The sequence below is a fragment of the Trachemys scripta genome, chromosome 6 (genome assembly GCF_013100865.1).
Source record: "Trachemys scripta elegans isolate TJP31775 chromosome 6, CAS_Tse_1.0, whole genome shotgun sequence".
Taxonomy (NCBI): Eukaryota; Metazoa; Chordata; order Testudines; family Emydidae; genus Trachemys; species Trachemys scripta.
The window spans coordinates 10,745,853-10,764,824 of NC_048303.1; the positions used below are offsets into that span (position 1 = coordinate 10,745,853).

General features: G+C 45.4%; 1 protein-coding gene across 1 annotated transcript in view; it reads right to left on the reverse strand.

The window, feature by feature from the left end:
• Positions 1-18,972, reverse strand: part of LOC117879575 (lipoxygenase homology domain-containing protein 1-like) — a 52,597-nt gene that overhangs the window by 17,702 nt on the left and 15,923 nt on the right. Inside the window, exon 9 of the mRNA XM_034774848.1 lies at positions 16,741-16,857. Within this exon, the coding sequence (XP_034630739.1) occupies positions 16,741-16,857 (117 nt within the window). The remainder of the gene's footprint in view (positions 1-16,740; positions 16,858-18,972) is intronic.

Sequence of the window (18,972 nt, forward strand, 5' to 3'; positions counted from 1 at the left end):
GATAGCAGAGTCTCGAGCCTTTGATCTCAATTACCCTCTTCCTTGCATAGACTAATTTACCTTTCTGGGACTCAGATAAGTTCTTCACCGAACATAACGGTAATTTCCTTGGTTTGGTAGAGTTCCTTGAGAAATACGATGATGTCATGTGTGAGCACCTATGTCAAGTAGTTTGTAAAGAAGCTATGGATCATTACTGCCGCAAAACAATTCAAAACAAATTGATTGACCTTATGGCAAGGAAGGTGCTTGATAACATATTGACGGAGTTTGGCAAAGTGAAGTACTACACTGTAATAATGGACTGCACTCCTGACATTAGTCACAGTGAAAAGATGTCATTTACATTAAGATTTGTTGACGACGAGGATAGCTGTATCCAAGTACAGGAACATTTTATCGGTTTCCAGTCTGTGGATGACGCTACTGGAAAAGGCCTAACACAACTGTTTATGAAGGTTTTGAATGAGAATAAAATAAAGCTTCAGGACTGCCATGGCCAAGACTACTACAATGGTGTAAACATGAAGGGAAGAAACAGTGGGTCCAGGCAAGGATCCTTGTGCTGAATCCAAGAGTTTTCTTCGTGCCTTGTGGCTGCCAGTCTCTCAACCTGGTTGTGTCAGGTGCAGTGTCATCTGCTTTAGAGTCAGTATCTCTCTTTGAAGTACTGCAAAGGATATACATCCTGTTTTCAGCATCAACTGTCACGTAGAAGATCCTCATGGACAATGTTACAAATTTGACTTGAAGCCGCTAAGTGACATTCACTGGGAGCGCCTCATTGACAGCATAAAGCCAGTGAGGTATCAGTGACTGAGGTTTACGACACCCTGATGGAACTGGCACACTCAAGTAAAGCCGAACCCAGAATCCAACATGAGGTGCAAAGCCTGGCAAACTAGATCATTGACTTCAAATTTCTGGTCTCAGTTGTTGTTTGGCACAATATCCTGTTCCATCCAAATGTTGTAAGCCAGGCATTACAAACCATCGATGGACATTGTGACCGCTACTATTTTAATGAGAAGCTGCCATGATTTCATTGTGGCCTACAGAGACAATGGATTTGAAGATGCCATCACTGCTGCCAAAGAAATGGCACAAAACTTAGGAGTTGAGCCTGTCTTCAAGGAAACTCGTATTCATTGGAAGAAGAGAAAGTTTGGTTATGAGGGCAGAGATGAGATGACGGGAAGCTTAGAAGAAATTCAAAAAGGAGTTTTTTTCCTCGCTCGTTGACATTGCTCGAGTGTCCATCGAAGAAAGGTTTGGACTAATGAAGCACTATGAAAAGATCTAGGTGTGTGTGTGCTATGATCTTAGTAAGTTATCAGCAGACAGGAAAACACTCTTGAACAATTATATGGCCCTTCACCAGACGCTGACACATGGGGAATGTTTGGACATCAATGATAAAGACCTCTATGTCGAATTGGACAACATCCGTCACTCTCCACTCCAAGTTCTCCAATTCATTCATGCCTCAGAGCTGAAGGACACTTTTCCTAATGCATGGATAGCTTTGAGGATTCTGCTCATACTGCCAGTCACAGTCGTGAGTGGTGAGCGCAGCTTTTCAAAGGATCATTAAAACATATCTTTGATCAACGATGGCCAATAATACACTGATATCGCTCGTTATTTTATTGCTTGAAAATGCCATTGGCCAGTCTTTGGATCTCTCTGACGATGCGCTTCAGTTCACAAGGACAAAGGGGAGAAAAGTGACCTCTAGAACAAAAGAACTAGGTTTAACATTCTAAGTCTGTCACCTACTGTAACATGTTTTAATACCAGTCCACCCAATGTTGGTGCACAGTTCCATTTCTTGATGTTAGTACATTTCAGTTATTCTTAAAATTAAAAAAGTTTCTATAAGCTTAGAGAAAACAATTTTTTATTTGCTTATATATGGCATGAATAAATACAGACTGACAGATCCTAGCATGCAAATTTATCATCCAATACGACAGGGATAAATCATGCATGCAAATTGTGCATCAAAGTCGTGAAATGGGCTACAAATGCAATAAAAAATAAGGTCCTGAAAAGTTTAACAAATGGAGGGGGCCAAAGACATGCCTCTCCTGGGTCGTCATTTGGTCGAGAGCCAGCCTTGCTTCCCCCTATCATCCTCTCTCCACTACCCTCCCTGTTCACGCTGCTGTAATGCTGTCATCCTCTTTATACTTCCCGACATTTCCATCACTGGTGCAGGAGCCTTCTCCTCTGCAGCTCCTGTCATTTAGAATAACCTTCCTCTCATTCCAAATCTCTGCCAAAAACATGATTTCTCCGTTGCATATACCTCTTCATTCCTCTCGCTGTTCCTCTCACAGCTGTTATTTAACCTTGTACTTGCAAAAGTTAACTCTAAAGCATTTTGGAGCATGGCCTGTATGAATGACAATATACAAATCAAATAGGACTTTGGATTATTGTAAATCTTTACTTTCAGGAGTTCTTGTTTCCATTTTACCTAGGACGCAGAAGGAGGTGTCACATAGAACAGACTTCCATCTTGAATGATCCCTTGTAAGTCTTCTTTCTTTTCCAATCTCATTCATGGTCAGCTTTGTGATCTACTTCCTCATCTCTACGATCCTTCTGTAAAAACAGAGGTTCGTCTGCACATTGGATATGATCCAACCATTGCAGTCACTTTGTTCTCAACTGATGGAAGACTGCAACTTACTGGGATCATCTAAGCATTTCCTTGTTTGTGACAAAAATCAAAGCAGCGGATGTTAAGAATACGGCAGAACTGTTGATACCAAAAACTGTTTAGCCTCCTCTCCTCAGTTGTTTTTTACAGTCATGGTTCTGCTCCATATAACAGAGTTCCCATCATTATTGCATTGAACACACATAGTTTAGTTGTCACGCAGACCTCCCACTTCCCAAAGAGAGGCCACCGAAGGTGACGAAATGCCATTGATGCAAGACCGATCCAACGTATGACTTTGGATACCGAACCTCTTGCTTTCAACCGACGACCCAGATCGATAAAACTATTCCCCCATTCAATGCCATTGTCATCGACATGCAGTGTCGACAGGTCATTCATTTCCATTTTACAAGAGGCGTGCATAGCGTTGGTTTTATCACCACCTATTTTAAGTCCTATAGATTCTGCAGTCTGTCGCAGCTCTTCCAGCGTTAGCAGCAGTTGATCAGTAGTTTCTCCAAATAAGGCAGTATCATCTCCATACTCAAAATCCTCTTGATGGATCAAGAGGCAGCTGTTTGCAGCTCCTGACTTACTGTGCAGAAACAGCTGCCTCCCTCTCCAAGTGACCTGATACAGCAATGAAGTTGGAAGAGGTTTCCTAAATTGCTTGGCTGCTTAAATTGCGGCGATAGGAGTCTGGGGGTGATTTTGCTGCCTGTCTTGATCTATCACCTCCCCTTTCTCTGTATATGGAGGGAAAGGAAATATAAGATCTTGAAGGTGGGGAAGCAGCCTCAAGGGATATGAGCTGCAGACATCTGCTTCTTGATCTATCACCTCCCCTTTCTCTGTATACGGGGGTAGAGGGAATATAGGATCTTGAAGGCGAAGAAGCAGCCTCATAGACTATGAGCTGCAGACAGCTGCTTCCCTGCCTTCAAGTTCCTATATTTAGATCCCTGCGCAGATACAACATTTGTACCCACATCTGATCCACGATCTGCAAAAATAGATATCCACGGATTTATACGGCTCTACAAATAATGACTGCAGTCCAGGAAATGTAACCGGCATTTTCTATGTTCCAAACAATTCATTACAATTAAAACTACCAGTTGACGTGGTTTCCCCCAGTTATAATCTAGTGTCAATGAGAAGGAAGAGACGGCATTTTGTAACTGTGCCTCCGCGTTGGTATTCCCTATTACAGTTAGAGATTCCTAATGTGATTCACCATTAAAGCCATGACTGAAGAAGCATACGGGTTGCTTTAAATTTTAACTGATCCTAAATGCTGATGGTGTTATCATGGTTGGTTGTATGTGCCTGAGTCATTGCTGTGAACATTATATATTAGGTTACATGGTACTTGGAGGACTCTAGCTTTAAAAGCCTGCACAATGGAAATAATGTAGTCATGGCAAGTGTTAACTGTATTGTAATCACTAGTCTCCATGTCATTGTCGCAGTTTCCATTGGAGGACTTGTTAGTGATGGTATTATTATTACAGTGACACAAAGTGTATTATTTTATGGTAACGACTGTAAAATCTCACGGTGCTTACAACTGGGATTTGTTTCATTAGAGTTTGATTTTTGGCTCTGAGCTATAGGTGGCATGACAGTCTGCTCAACTCAGTGCTTTAGCCGTCTGAGTCGCAGCAAATGACGGCTAACAGGGGAGTTTGAGAGGGAGTTCTCATTGGAGGAGAAGGTACCTGTATTTGCATCTGTCCTGGGTGTTCCTGGGTGTTCTTGTGTGTTTGTTTGTTTTGGTTTGTAGGGGCCGGCAGGGGCTGGGTGCTGGGACGGACGCCGAGGCCTGAGCAGGGGGCGGGGCTTGGCTGATCAAGGGGCCCATAAAAGCGGCCGCCCAGCCAGGCAGCGGTACAGCTGCGAGCAGCGGCAGCCAACAGGGGAGTTTGAGAGGGAGTTTGCAGGGGGAGGCAGGAGGGCGGGGCGTGTCGTGTGCTCCGTGGCCCCAGGTGCTGTGGGCAGAAACTGCAGCAGCCATGAGCCAAGCAGCAGCAGCAGACAGAATGCAGATGGCTGCATGTGGAAGCTGTGGTATGTATATAGTCCTAGCAGGAGACCCGGAACAAAGGTATGTGTGTATGAAGTGTCGCCTTATAGTGTTACTGGAGGAAAAGATTAAGGGGCTGGAGATGCAGGTAGAGACCCTGGTGGAGTTTAGGCGGGGGTTTGAGCAGCTGATGGAGGATGGGCAAGGCGGGGCTGAAGAGGAAGGCTCTAGGGTGCAGGAGGAGGCAGTAGTAGATGACAGCGAGAGGGGAATGGAAGGAGGAGATCCAGGGAAGTGGAGGCATGTGACTGTGAGAAGTAGGCCAAGGAAAAGGAGGGCCAGTGAGGGGGGAATAGAACTCAGGAATAGGTTTGAGTGTTTGGAGAACGAGGTAGAGGGGCAGCAGGTGATGACTGAAGGTGGGAGGGTGAGGAAGAAGAGAAGAGCGGCTAGTCCGAGAGAGAGGGGGGAGGAGTTGATGGAGACAGCACCAATTATGGGCCACCAGAGGATACAGGAAGGCATAAGGGGGAGCATAAGGGAAGATAGGAGCAGACACAGGTCAGGACTAGAGGGATCGGAGACTAGATTACTAGATCGCACTGTTGCCAGGCGACGGCAGGTGTATGTAATTGGAGACTCTTTACTGAGGAGATTGGACAGGCCTGTGACCAGGGCGGACCCGGAGAACAGAAGGGTGTGCTGTCTACCGGGTGCAAAGATACGCGATGTGGACCTGCGGTTGAAAAGGATCCTGAAAGGAGCAGGTAAGAACCCCTTGATAATCCTTCATGTGGGAACGAATGACACGGCTAGGTTCTCGTTAGAGAGAATCAAGGGAGATTATGCCAGGCTGGGGAAGACTCTCAAGGAGATAGAGGCTCAGGTTATCTTTAGTGGGATTCTGCCTGTTCCGAGGGAAGGGCACCAAAGGGCTGATAGGATTGCGAGGATAAATAGTTGGCTAAGGGAGTGGTGCTATAAGGAGGGCTTTGGGATGTATGGCCACTGGGAGGCTTTCGGGGACAGACACCTGTTCTCGCGGGATGGGCTTCACCTGAGTAGGGAAGGAAATAGACTTCTGGGAGGGAGGCTGGCTCATCTTATCAAAAGAGCTTTAAACTAGGAAGTTTGGGGAGATGGTTGGGAGATGCACAGTTAATCTCCACGCCAGTTTCCGGTATTGAAAAGCTGAGTGTAATAAGAGGAGACATAGCCGGGGAAATGAGATTGGACATAGGAGGGACAGGGGGGACGAACACAAAGAGGAGCGCAACATACAGTGCTAGTAATGGGAGACAGGCTAAACGACATATATTAGGCTGTTTGTACACCAATGCGAGAAGCCTAGGTAATAAAATGGAGGAATTGGAGCTCTTGGTCCGAGAATTGAAACCGGATATCGTGGGAATAACTGAAACATGGTGGAATGGCAGTCACGACTGGAACACAGGTATGGAGGGGTATGCGCTGTTTAGGAAAGACCGGGATAAAGGTAAAGGGGGGGGGGTGGCATTGTATGTCAATAGTGAAATAAGCTGTAAAGAAATAATAGTGGATGGAATAGATAATACAGAGTCCGTCTGGGCAATACTCAAGCTGGGTAAAAGTACTACTAGAGCCTCTCCGGGGATAGTGCTTGGGGTGTGCTATAGACCGCCGGGATCGACCCAGGATATGGATAAGGAATTGTTTAATGTATTAAGGGAGGTAAATACTAATAGAAACTGTGTAATTATGGGGGACTTTAACTTCCCGGATATAGATTGGGGAACAAACGCTAGTAGCAATAATAGGGCTCAGATGTTCCTAGATGTGCTTGCGGATCAATTCCTTTATCAAGTGGTAGCTGAGCCGACGAGGGGGGAGGCCATTTTAGATTTGATTCTGGTAAGTAGTGAGGACCTTGTTGAGGAAGTGGTAGTGGGGGACAACTTGGGCTCCAGTGATCATGAGCTAATTCGCTTTAAACTAAATGGAAAGAGTACCAGAATTAAGTCAAGGACTAGGGTTTATAATTTTAAAAAGGCCAATTTTAACAAATTAAGGGGACTGGTAAGGGAAGTGGATTGGGCAAACGTATTAAGGGACCTAAAGGCAGAAGAAGCCTGGGATTACTTTAAGTTAAAGATGCAAGAGCTGTCAGAGGCCTGTATCCCCAAAAAGGGAAAAAGATTACTAAGCAAGAGACTTAGACCGAGCTGGATGAGCGACCGGCTGAAAGGGGCGATTAGGAAAAAACAGAAAGCGTACAAAGAGTGGAAGAGGGGAGGGATCAGTAAGGAAACTTACCTTAGCGAAGTCAGAGAATGTAGAGATAGAGTGAGAAAGGCCAAAGGCCGGGAAGAGTTGGACTTAGCGAGGGGAATTAAAAGTAATAGTAAGAGGTTTTACAGCCATATAAATAGGAAGAAAGCAAAGAAAGAAGAAGTGGGACCGCTGAAGACTATAGCCGGAGAGGAGATTAAAGATAATCTAGGCATGGCGCAATATCTCAATGAATATTTTGCATCGGTGTTTAATGAGGCCAATGAAGGTATTAGGGATACTAGCACCGTTACAGAGGGGCATACGGGATGGGGGATTACCGCATCCGAGGTAGAAACAAAACTAGAACGCCTTAATGGGACTAAGTCGGGTGGACCAGACGATCTTCATCCGAGAATATTGAAGGAATTGGCGCGGGAAATAGCAGGCCCATTAGCGACTATATTTAATGAATCTGTAAACTCGGGGGTAGTCCCGTTAGACTGGAGAATAGCCAATGTGGTTCCTATTTTCAAGAAAGGGAAAAAAAGTGACCCGGGTAACTATAGGCCTGTTAGTTTAACATCAGTAGTGTGCAAGGTGCTGGAGAAGATTCTGAAAGAGAAACTAGTTGAGGACCTTGAGGTTAATGGCAAATGCGATAAATTACAGCATGGTTTTACGAAGGGCAGATCGTGCCAAACGAATCTGATCTCCTTCTTTGAGAAAGTAACGGACTTATTAGATAAGGGAAATGCGGTGGACCTAATTTACCTGGATTTCAGTAAAGCGTTTGATACAGTACCCCATGAGGAACTATTGGTTAAAATGAAAAACATGGGGATCGATATGAAAATCCAGAGGTGGATAGGGAATTGGTTAATGGGGAGAATGCAGCGGGTCGTATTAAAGGGTGAATTGTCGGGTTGGAGGGAGGTTACTAGTGGAGTGCCTCAGGGTTCGGTTTTGGGACCCATCTTATTTAATCTATTTATAACTGACCTCGGGACAGATTGCAAGAGTGGGCTGATAAAGTTTGCGGATGATACGAAGGTGGGAGGAGTTGCAAACTCGGAGGAGGATAGGGATACTCTGCAGGGAGACTTGAATGAGCTTGTGAATTGGAGTATTAGAAATAGGATGAAATTTAATAGTAAAAAGTGTAAGGTTATGCACTTGGGGACGAATAATAACAATTTTAGTTACAAGATGGGGACGCATTGGTTAGAAGTAACGGAAGAGGAGAAGGACCTAGGGGTCCTTGTGGACCGCAGGATGACTATGAGTCGGCAATGTGACGTGGCGGTGAAAAAAGCCAATGCGGTCTTGGGATGTATTAGGCGAGGTATATCTAGTAGAGATAGGGAGGTCCTGCTTCCGTTGTATAAGGCACTGGTGAGACCTCATTTGGAGTACTGTGTGCAGTTCTGGTCTCCAATGTTTAAAAAAGATGAACTCAAACTGGAACGGGTGCAGAGAAGGGCGACTAAGATGATCAGAGGAATGGAAAACCTGTCGTATGAAAAGAGATTAGAGGAGCTTGGGTTGTTTAGTCTGACAAAGCGAAGGCTGAGGGGGGATATGATTGCTATCTTTAAATATATCAGAGGGGTTAATACAAGGGAGGGAGAGGAATTATTCCAGTTTAGTACTAATGTGGACACGAGAACGAATGGATACAAACTGGCCGGGGGGAAGTTTAGGCTAGAAATTAGACGAAGGTTTCTGACCATCAGAGGGGTGAAATATTGGAACGGCCTTCCGAGGGAAACGGTGGGGGCGACGGACCTGTCTGGTTTTAAGATTAAGTTGGATAAGTTTATGGAGGGAATGGTTTAATGATAAAACATAGTAGTCAAGGAAAACCAAGCAATGGTACATGAACAACATAATGGCCAACAAGGGTCAGGCTAGAGACTCTTGCCTATATGCTCGGGGTATTACTGATCGCCATATTTGGGGTCGGGAAGGAATTTTCCTCCAGGGTAGATTGGCCGAGCCTCTGGAGGTTTTTCGCCTTCCTCCGCAGCATGGGGCAGGGATCACTAGCAGGAGGGTCTCAGCCGATTGAAGTCACTAAAACACAGGACTGGGGACTTCAACGGTAGAGTACAGGGAAGGGTCTTGCGGCCTGCAGCATGCAGGGGGTCAGACCAGATGATCATAATGGTCCCTTCTGACCTTAATGTCTATGAGTCTATGAGTCTATGAAATATAATTATCAGATATAATTGACATGCATAGGCAGAGCTCTACTGATATGCAATGAGCTTAGTTTCCTACCCAAGAGCTTTCAATTTACTCTAAAAGTTACTGACCTCATTTTTTCCTTCGCAACATACAGATACATCTTAACAGTCTAATCAGGTAGCACAGCTTTTAGAAGCTTTGGCAGCTTATTGCTATCCTGTGGCAGGTCATAATATCCTGCGGTTGATTACAGCGGCATCATGCAGTGCTCTGCTTTCTTCTTTTTCACATGCCAGAATCAAAGCTCAGCAAAACTGTGGATCTCTCTGCTTTATCGTAGGTTGTGAGGGCTTTTTTTGCTCCATCTTCTCACTTAACATCCTTTAAATGCTAGTTTAACTGTTGACTGGCTGCTTGGTTCAGAACCCACCTCCCTGCCTGAAGAGAGGGCAACTAGACACGGAGCAGGGGGAGCTGTCCAAAGTGCTGAGTCAAACATGTGGGCCTGATAGGGGCAAGCAGGCAGGAAGCGTATTTGCCCTTGGGCATGGTGCTCTTGAAACTCCCCATAGAGTCAAATACTCATTTCTTTTACTCCTCTAGAACTGGCGACACCACCACATATGCTGTGGCCCAATCGGTTATCACAAGTTAAACAGGAGCAGGTTGGGTTGATCCTTGGATGGGAGATCTCTGAGGAACACCTGTGGGTCTCAGGAAATTATATTGATTGTTCAGCAGGTGGCACTCCTCTGTGTCAACTGAATCAATATCAGAGGCCTAGTCTACCCCAGTAAAGCCTTGCTGGTAGACCTATGCCAGCAAACTCTCCTAGTGAAGATGTAGGTTCTACCACCAAAAGAGTGCTTTCAATAGTATTGAAACACTCACTGTGTTACACTGATGGGGGTTTTGCATCTCTCAACAGTGCTAGCCACCTGCAATTATCCTTCTATAGTTATAAGACTGATTGTAACCAATTCCTTGCCCATGCTCAGCAACTGTAGCTTTCAAACTATACACCCTAATTCCTTTCATCCTCTCCCTTTGATTCACTTAAAACAACATTGTTTCCAAACAAGAAATTATCATATCCTTTACTTAGTGAACTCTCTCATACGGAGGCAACTTTTCTTATGGCTGAGAAATGGATGCAGATTCCTTGGCAGTCCGCCCACAGCAATGTTCCAAAAACTTCTTTAGGGTCGCTATCAAGAGACACTAGGCAGCTCTAACCTCCTCTCTCTGCTGGGCCTCCATTTCCTATTGAACTATTGACAAAGGTTAAAGTTCAAGGCACAGTATGACAGAGTGCAGGGTGCAAACAGGTGAGCCTGCACTCTGATCACTCAGATATTAATTAGTTCCCGTGGAGAAAGCTGGAGGGGTAATTAGTCAATCAGACTGGCTGGCTGGATGATCTAAGGAGACAATTATCCCATCAGCCCAAGGCCATTAAAGAGGTCGGAAGGAAGTGCCAAGGGGGAGGAGAGGAAGGGGACCAGGGCAAGTTGAGCTCAGTAACACGGAAGCCTCAAGGGAGGGAGAACTCTGTTCCTCTCAGTTCTTGGGGAGAGGGCCAAAAGAGCTTTGGCACTGTAAATAAACTGTTGCCCGCGGATTGTTGTAGAAGTGGTGGAGGGAATTTTAAATAAAAGAATAAGGTGAAGGCACCACCACTGGAGTCCGTGCTGTTTCTGTGGGGAAGAAGGCAGGAGAGAAGCCATGCCTTGTGACACATGGGGCTTGCCCAGGATCCTGACTCCCCAAATTGTGGCAATTGAGAGGCATAAGGGGGGAGGCTTCTGCGAGTATTTGGCACCCGGATGGTGGAGCAGACTCCGCAGCGGCTGGTGGAGCAGCAGAAGGAGGTGCAGCAGAGCATGCAATCTTTCCATCCGTCACACAAACTGGAGAGAGAACCCCTGCTGGCCTGGCAAGCAGAGAAACAGAGGCGCTTGCAGGAATTTATCAGGGATTAAGCACAGATGCAGCAGCCGTTGCTTCCGAGACTGGTGGGTCCCGAAATGGGGAATAGTAACTGAAGCCAGGGGGTCAGCCTGTGCAAAAGGGGCCTGCTGATGACCCCAATGCTTCTCTAGTGATATTTGAGATGGTAGCAATGGGAGCTGGCTGCGACAGAGGAACATGGGCTCTCTGGTTAGTATGCTATTTGGCAGGAGAAGCTCAAGTGGCCTACATGGCCTTGGGTGACAAACAGGCTAAGGACTATGATGCCATTAAGGCAGCCATACTTGACCATGTGGGATTGTCTACAGAGAAATAGCAGCAGAAGTTTTGGGCTGCTAGATGGGCCAGATGTGTATAGCCCAGGGCATGTGCTCAAAGTTTAACTGATTGGGCCACCCACTCATTAAAGCCAGGCACTCAGACTGTGGGCAAAATCATGGACTCCATAATCCTTGGGCAATTTCTACATGGCCTCCAGGGGAACACTCGTCTTTGGGTTAGGAGGCACCAACCCACAACCCTGGAGACAGTGGTGAAACTCACGGCAGAGTTTGAGGAAGTAAATTTTCCCTGCTAGGGGGCATGTCTGTCTAACAGGCCGGAGCTGGAAAGAGGGTTGGAGAAGTGTTAGGGGTGAAGTCTACAGAGAAGAAAAGAGAAAAAAAAACACAGAGTCCCCTCTGGGGAGGCGGGAAATTACCTGTTACCAGTGTGGGAGACAGGGACATCTAAAAAGAGGCTGCCCATCTATAGACTGTGGGCTAGCATAATTTTGGAACCTTACAGGAGCAGTGAAGAAAAATGCCAACCATCTTGGAGAAGGAGGGGAGGAGATGGGAGAAGGGCTTAGTGGATACTGCATCAGGAGTCCGTGCTGTTTTTGTGGGGAAGAAGGCAGGAGAGGAGCCATGCCCTGTGTCAAGCAGGTTCTCAGCTGTACCCAAGGACCACTGGTTCCAGGTGAAATGGTGGTGCTTGCCACCTCCTCAAAGCAGTACCCTATTAATTAATATCGCTTCAGCTTTCCTTGGATCCAGCATCCCTGTGCACTGAGTTATCTGGGAGACAGGGCTGTTTGAGCTGGTTGGACAGGATGCATAGAGCTGAATGCCACAGACTGATGGCAACATTGCAACCTGTGTTGAACAGAAACGTGAAACAGGAGCAGCGGTAGGATTTATCCCTGTGGGACTTTGCATGTCAGAGCCTTTGGGGAGGAGGAGCAGCTGTCCATCATGATGATGCTTTGGGATGTACTGGAATTAAAAGAGAATAGCCATTATAGCACGATTCCACCACTTCTGCTGGGACACGCAGACAGGTCAGCAAGAACTACACTGTGTACCAGCTACACTGTGTACCAGGGTTGTGATTCCCAGCTCCCGTACACATCCTCACACTAGCTCAATGAGAGTTAGTGCAAGTATAAATAGCAGAGTAACCACAGTAGCATGGGTAGCCCCGGAACGGCTCAGCCATGCTGAGTTCTTGCCCCTGGAGTTCAGGCAGATTTGTACCCAGCACGGGTGAGCTGTGCCAATGCTGCCGCTGTCTGGACTACTGTTGTAGATCAGGGCATAGGTAGTCAGGCCTCATGGTCACAGCAGTGGTGGCCAGGACTAGTAGTCAGAGCCAGAGTCAGGAGCTGAAGCCTGCATCAGAGTTGAAGACAGAGTTGGGAGTCAAGCCAAGGGTCAGAGCTGGAATCATAGTCAGGGGTGGGATCTGGAAGCAGGGATCTGGAACAAAAAGGGCAGGGACGAGGAACAAGATGGGAAGGTGGGAATGAGGAACAAAACGGGGCTGAGGAGCCATGCGAGAAGGCAAGGTCCAATATCGCGGCCAGCCAGGGATCCGTGTAAATTGCTCAGACAACTTCCTGTGCCTCCTTCTGGATTAAACAGAGAGTCTGAGCCAATCAGCGAGGCCGGATGCCTCCTACAATTGGGAGCTTGATGGATGGTGCCTATGATGAGCTAAGGTCCACTTGACCACACTCCCCAGTGGGGCCAGCAAGCTGCTGGGAGGTGGCTGAAATCTGAAGACTACTCAGGGACCCACGTTCAAGACTGGCGATCCCTCACATTGCTCCCCCCACTACTTAGGGTGCCCTCTGTGTGTCAGTGGGCTTAGTTTTCCCAGATGGCTCTTGTGGAAGGTCATTAGCAGGTGGTGGGGTGTGGATATTTTTTGCAGGCTTCCAGGAGCATTCTTTGGGACCATAACCTCCCATACTCCATGCTCATGTTCACTCTCATTGAGTATGTGTACACAAGCTTGGAATCACACCCCTACCTCAGTATAGATGTGCCCAAACACTGCCAAAGGCAGATAAGAGATTGACTAATATCCCTGTTGCTCTTTCACTTCTGTCCATTGCCCTGGGGAGGTCATTCATCAGAGCAACCAGTGCTGTTTCTGTACCATGTCCCACCTTGGAGCCAGAAAGAGAAGGATCCATGATATTAGTGGAGGCCAGGTACTGCTGGCATTGGTTCGTTACCACTTTTCTTGATGGCATTATGCAGGATTGAGTGGTTTGAAGCCAAATGGTAGTTAGTAAGGGTACACTGGACTGTTGCTGTGTTTCAAGGCACCAGTTGGTGTCCTTTCTAATGGACATTGAACAATTTCTTTTCAATAATAGCCATAGGCATTGACCTTGACCTGCCAGTTGGGACATGGCTCCAGATTGGAGGTGATTGTGGACCCCTTTAAATGCTTCTAAAGCCTCCTCCCAAGGGGACTGGGCCCAAGTCTGTCAGGGATTAGAAATCAAAGATTTCCAAAACAGCCAGCTCAAGGTCTTGGAAAGCCTGAAATTTGTGTACATGGTGATTTCTAACTGGAGCATTTTTCTAACGTCCCTTGCAGAGTTTGCATGGAAAACTGAAAAAAAAAACATTACATATAGCAAACATAGATATATGTAAGTGTCATTTTCTATAACTCTCTCCCCTGGGTCTTTATGAATGAGGACAGCTGCATGGAAACGAGAGATGGGCTAGGTCTGTAAAGGTCAGACCTGAATCCAAATCTTCCAAAGTTCAAAGGGATGTCAAGGAAAATTTAGATCTTTGGATGAGGTGCTGGCCTCTCCCTTGGGTCCCACAAACAGATGAGCTAGGATTTCAAGAGATGAAGAAGGCAAACAATAAGAAATAATAAGCATGTGTCCTCATTGTACCTAATTATGATGAAAGTTACTGTAGTAGCAACAGCAATAGCAGCAGTAGCAATAGTATTAATGCATTACTATAATTGCTTGGCTTTGCAATCTGAAATAGAAGTGCTACCAATCCACGGAGACGGAATTCAGTCCATTGCTACAAGTTCACCCATGTTTGATTACCAAACTCCATTTATAGCGCTTCAGTCATCTCCGTTATCCACTTAGCAGTAGGGTCCTATGTAAATCCAGTCTGAGAACCAGTCCTGTTACAGTCAACCCAGGGGTATTTTCCCCATTCACACGTATGTTTCTTCTGTAGACATCACACACTTCCATTCACATCCTATAATGCTGTTCACTTAGCGCTAGACACACAAAGAGGACTTAGGTATTGCAATGCTGAGCCTAACTTTATGTGCTCCACTGCCTAATGAGTTAGGCGGCCAAGCTCCCTACACAATGTATGGGCAGAGTTAGGTCAGGTCTAGACTACATACTTACTTGCATACACCGCAGAGCGACGTAGTTATATTGACCTCAACCCCCCTTGTAGACAGTGCTATGTCGACGGGAGACCTTCCCCCGCTGACATAGCTACCGCCCCTCGTGAAGGTGGAGTTATTAAGCCAACAGGAGAGCTCTCTCCCATTGCCTTAGAGCATCTTCACCAGATGCACCATAGTGGCGCCACTGCACAATGTAAATTTGTAGTGTAGACCTGCCCGGAGGCACTTAAGAAAGGGAGATCCACAAAACACAGCATGTTCAACAGGGAGCTACCTAAACTAGCCAATAGGGAAATGCCATTGAGAGGGGTGTGGCCTAAACCCCACTCCTCAAAAGGAGTTAGGCACCTATCTCTGCTAGGGATTCACAGCCAGGAACCCTCTCTTGGAGTTAGGTGCCTAAGCCCTTTTGTGCAAATGTGGAGCAGGAATTTGAACCCACACCTCTCAAGAGGATGCCCTAACCACTGGGCTCTGGGGTATTCAAAGGAGGGGAAGGGGAGGCTCCCTCCATCTCTCCTGTTGAAACTGTTCCACTTTGTATAAATAATGAACTAGTCATTGGTACAGGGAGTTGAAGCTGGGTCTCCCGCACCCCGGGGGAGTGCCCTAACCACTAGGCTATGGAGTCATTCTCACTCTCTTTCCCTGGCCCAGTGAAGAGTGGTAGGACTGAAGCAGCTATGCTCATTCCCACTGGCAGAGTTTTAGTACCTAAAGGACTTTATCTGTGGAAACGTAGGCACCTCAGGCCCTTGGGCAGCAACTAAGTGGGGGATCTGAGGATCTGAAGTACGAACTTGGGTGCCTAAGGTGCAGTTAGGTGCCTAAATCCTTTTGTGGACCTAGGCCTTATTGTAAAGAGCTTCCTGTCTGGCTCAGGAATAAAATGGTCGCTGGGTCAAACTTGAAAGTTCTCCACACAGAAATGGAGCATTAAACATCCTGGGAGAGTTTCTGTTCTGTGCCTTACAGGAGGTGCAGCAGAGAAGTAGCAGCCCAGAGGTAGTGAGGGAACGATCCCAGGCTACTGAGGGCTGGTGCACCTTGTTGGCATAAATTAGAGAGCCTCAAGGGCTGCCCAAATTTACAACAGACTCCCCAGTACAGCCAGGGGCAGAACCACATCCTGGAGCATCCCACAATCTCTGTAGTGCTCAGCACCAGGAAGATTTCTTCTGACACTCCTGATATGCCTCATGTAAGGGGGCAGCATACATCTGATTATGGTTTCCCTTAACTACTCCTGCCTCACAGAAAATTCTCCCCTGGCCTTTGCAGATCAGGTATGGCCCCTATAGATCAACAGAGTGGCCTATCCATTTATACAGTGCACAGTCATTCCAAAGTTGCCCAAACTCGTTACAATCTACACATACAGCAGTCATTTCACAACACTGAAATGCAGCCAACTCTGGGGTGGGAGGACATTAGCCAGCATGCACTACATAACAGTGGTGGAAATGAAAATTTTTCCCAAGCTAACTGGGGAAAAGTCTACCCTTACAAAAACCACCATGAGATCTTTATCGTAGCTACCGAAAGCAGACAGGTCCTCAGTTTTTAAAGTCAGATAACTGGGCCATCAATCTGACATACTGGTTGCCTGATCAATCTGTTGTTAACCGTCCGTAGTCTTGAAATATTTTGCTCTAACGTGAGCCCTGATACCTTTATTCTACTCAACAAGTACATTGAGAATGGTGGAGGGGAGGAGGTTATGCATTTTTTTTTGTTACGCTGCAGAGTTTTAGAATCAACATTTGAAGAATAAACCACCAAAATAAATGTTTGCCCCAGGGTCCCCAAGCTCTTGCTACTTCATTAGCTAGCATTGTTCTCCAGGGAGTCATTTTTCACTCTTAATCATTCTTGGTATATTGCAGCTCTACTCTGGGAAGGAAAGAAGCAGCTGCCACTGGAAGCCTTCCACAAAGTCCAATGATTCAATGCCTACCTTCCCATTTGGCAAAAGTCTCCGTATCTCCACCCGATCTAAATGCCATCCAGAATTAAGCCCTCCTCCTCTGTGCCCAATACGAATCTTCTCAATAGTGTCTCCAACATCCTCTAGCTACGGAAACAAAAAATAGATTATGAAGTGAGTAATAGGCGGCAGCCTCAATTCCTTTAAGGCTAAAGCCAAGATCCACTGATTCATTATCCATTTTCTTATTTTCAGTCTATATTAAGTTCCCAAAGGGGAAAATATTAGCCTCACTGTAGCATCCATATGCACGTGGAATGAGAGGCTCCACATTGTTTTTATTCTGAAATAAGTGTGTCCACACTGACTTGCACTGAAATAACTACATGTTGGGAACAGACTCTGTTAAATAGGTGCAAGTCTGTGTGTGGAGCATTTCCTCAAGCTCTTCAGCTGGAATGGGAATTGAACCAATCCTCAGAAGCTGTAAGTTTACTGTGGTTTGTTTTTTTTTTTTACAGCTCTGTGTTAGATTATTGATACATGATTATAACAGGGGAAGGAGGGTCTTGAAATCAAAGCACAAGATTGAGAGCCCGGAAATCTGCTCTCTCTTTCTTGCTCAGCCACAGACTCTGACTGCCACTTTGAGCAAATCACATAGATCAATATTTTAAATAGCCACTCATTTTCTGATTGCCCCTTTAGCCACTTATAGTCCGAAAAGAAGGCTGTAAACATAGTTGCACCAAAATAATGAAATTGGTTTGGATTTGCACTTTCTGTTATTTCGGTGTCAGCTTGAGTGTAGATCAGCACGGCCTGAATGCCTCCTTTTCACATGGGAGGGGCCTGCTAAGTTAGCGTTTTCCCTACAGAGATTTGTATACCAACTATTTTTCGATCTTGCAAATGTTACAAGTTCCCGGGGATCAATTTAGTTCCCCTACTGCTTGCCCCCAACATGACAAGACTGTCATGTACTGAAGCACAGTTAATTTAATTTCAGGGAATTCAAATAGACTGGTTGCTGCAATTCAGGGTGTGGTGCTGCAACAGAACTGGTTAGGGAAGCTTGCATGAGGTCTGCATTCACTCTACCTGAGTTGACTATAATATAATAATAATAATATAATAATAATAATAAATGGAGATATCCCATCTCCTAGAACTGGAAGGGGCCTTGAAAGATTATCAATCTCTTACTAGCATAAAAATTCAAATTCTCTGAATTCATCCAAAAACATTAATATAGGTGCAACGATGTTATTTTTCCTCTGTACATCCTGAATAACCATCCTTCAATGAGGCATTCAATCTACACATAGCAGTGAAGTGGCATGTGACTGTAAAGATGGGTATTAAAAAAAGATGTGTTTATTGCACTGCTTTAGGCATCTCCAGAAAATCACCACTCAGAACTGCAGCTGATAATGTTTTTTTTAAAGCTTTTATTGCCCCTTCTGCAGAATACCAAACAGCACCGGCAGTAAAACCACTAAAACAAAAAGGCAATTCTCAGCTCTGTATTTTCTGAAATCCCAGCATTATTTTCAAGGTCTACTGAGCTTCAAATTATGGCTCCTCATGAATAGGTGAAAGAAGAATATAATTTGCTGCTTTTGTTGTTGTTGTTTGGTAAAGAAAAAAATAAATGTTGGGGACCAGTTAATATCTCCTACTAAATCCACAGAACAAACTGCATTTTCATGTACTTAGTCTAAAACGCGCTGATGTCTCAGCTTCTTCTAAAGGGAAAATAAATCCTAAGGATTACAACATTAAAATAATGTGCAGTTCAAGATTTTTTACACGTGGATTGATTAATGGCAAACTCCATCATGGACAACTCCAGGGAAACTCCATGGAGGTAAGTTCTGTTCTTTGAAAGATGTAAAGAGGAGGGTTTATTGTGATTTGTGTCCTAGGACAACAATTTGAGGTGAGAATATTTTAATTTGTTTAAAAATGTTCTAAAGTTTGGTCTTGATTATTAAAAAAAACACCACCACAAGAAAACGAAAAGAAACACAAAAAGGTTTTAAGTCCCTCTGGGAACTTAGTCTCTGTGGTACCCAGTGGATGAAAATATCAAACAGAAATAATATATAGGGCCAGGTTTTTAAAACACCTCCGTAACTTGCAGTATTTGCCAATTCATAACCTTGGGTATGTATTGGCTTCAGTGAGAGTTTGCTGTGAGCAAGGACTGTTGAATCCAGCATTGCATGTGTCAATGGGCAGTTAGCTACATAATGTATC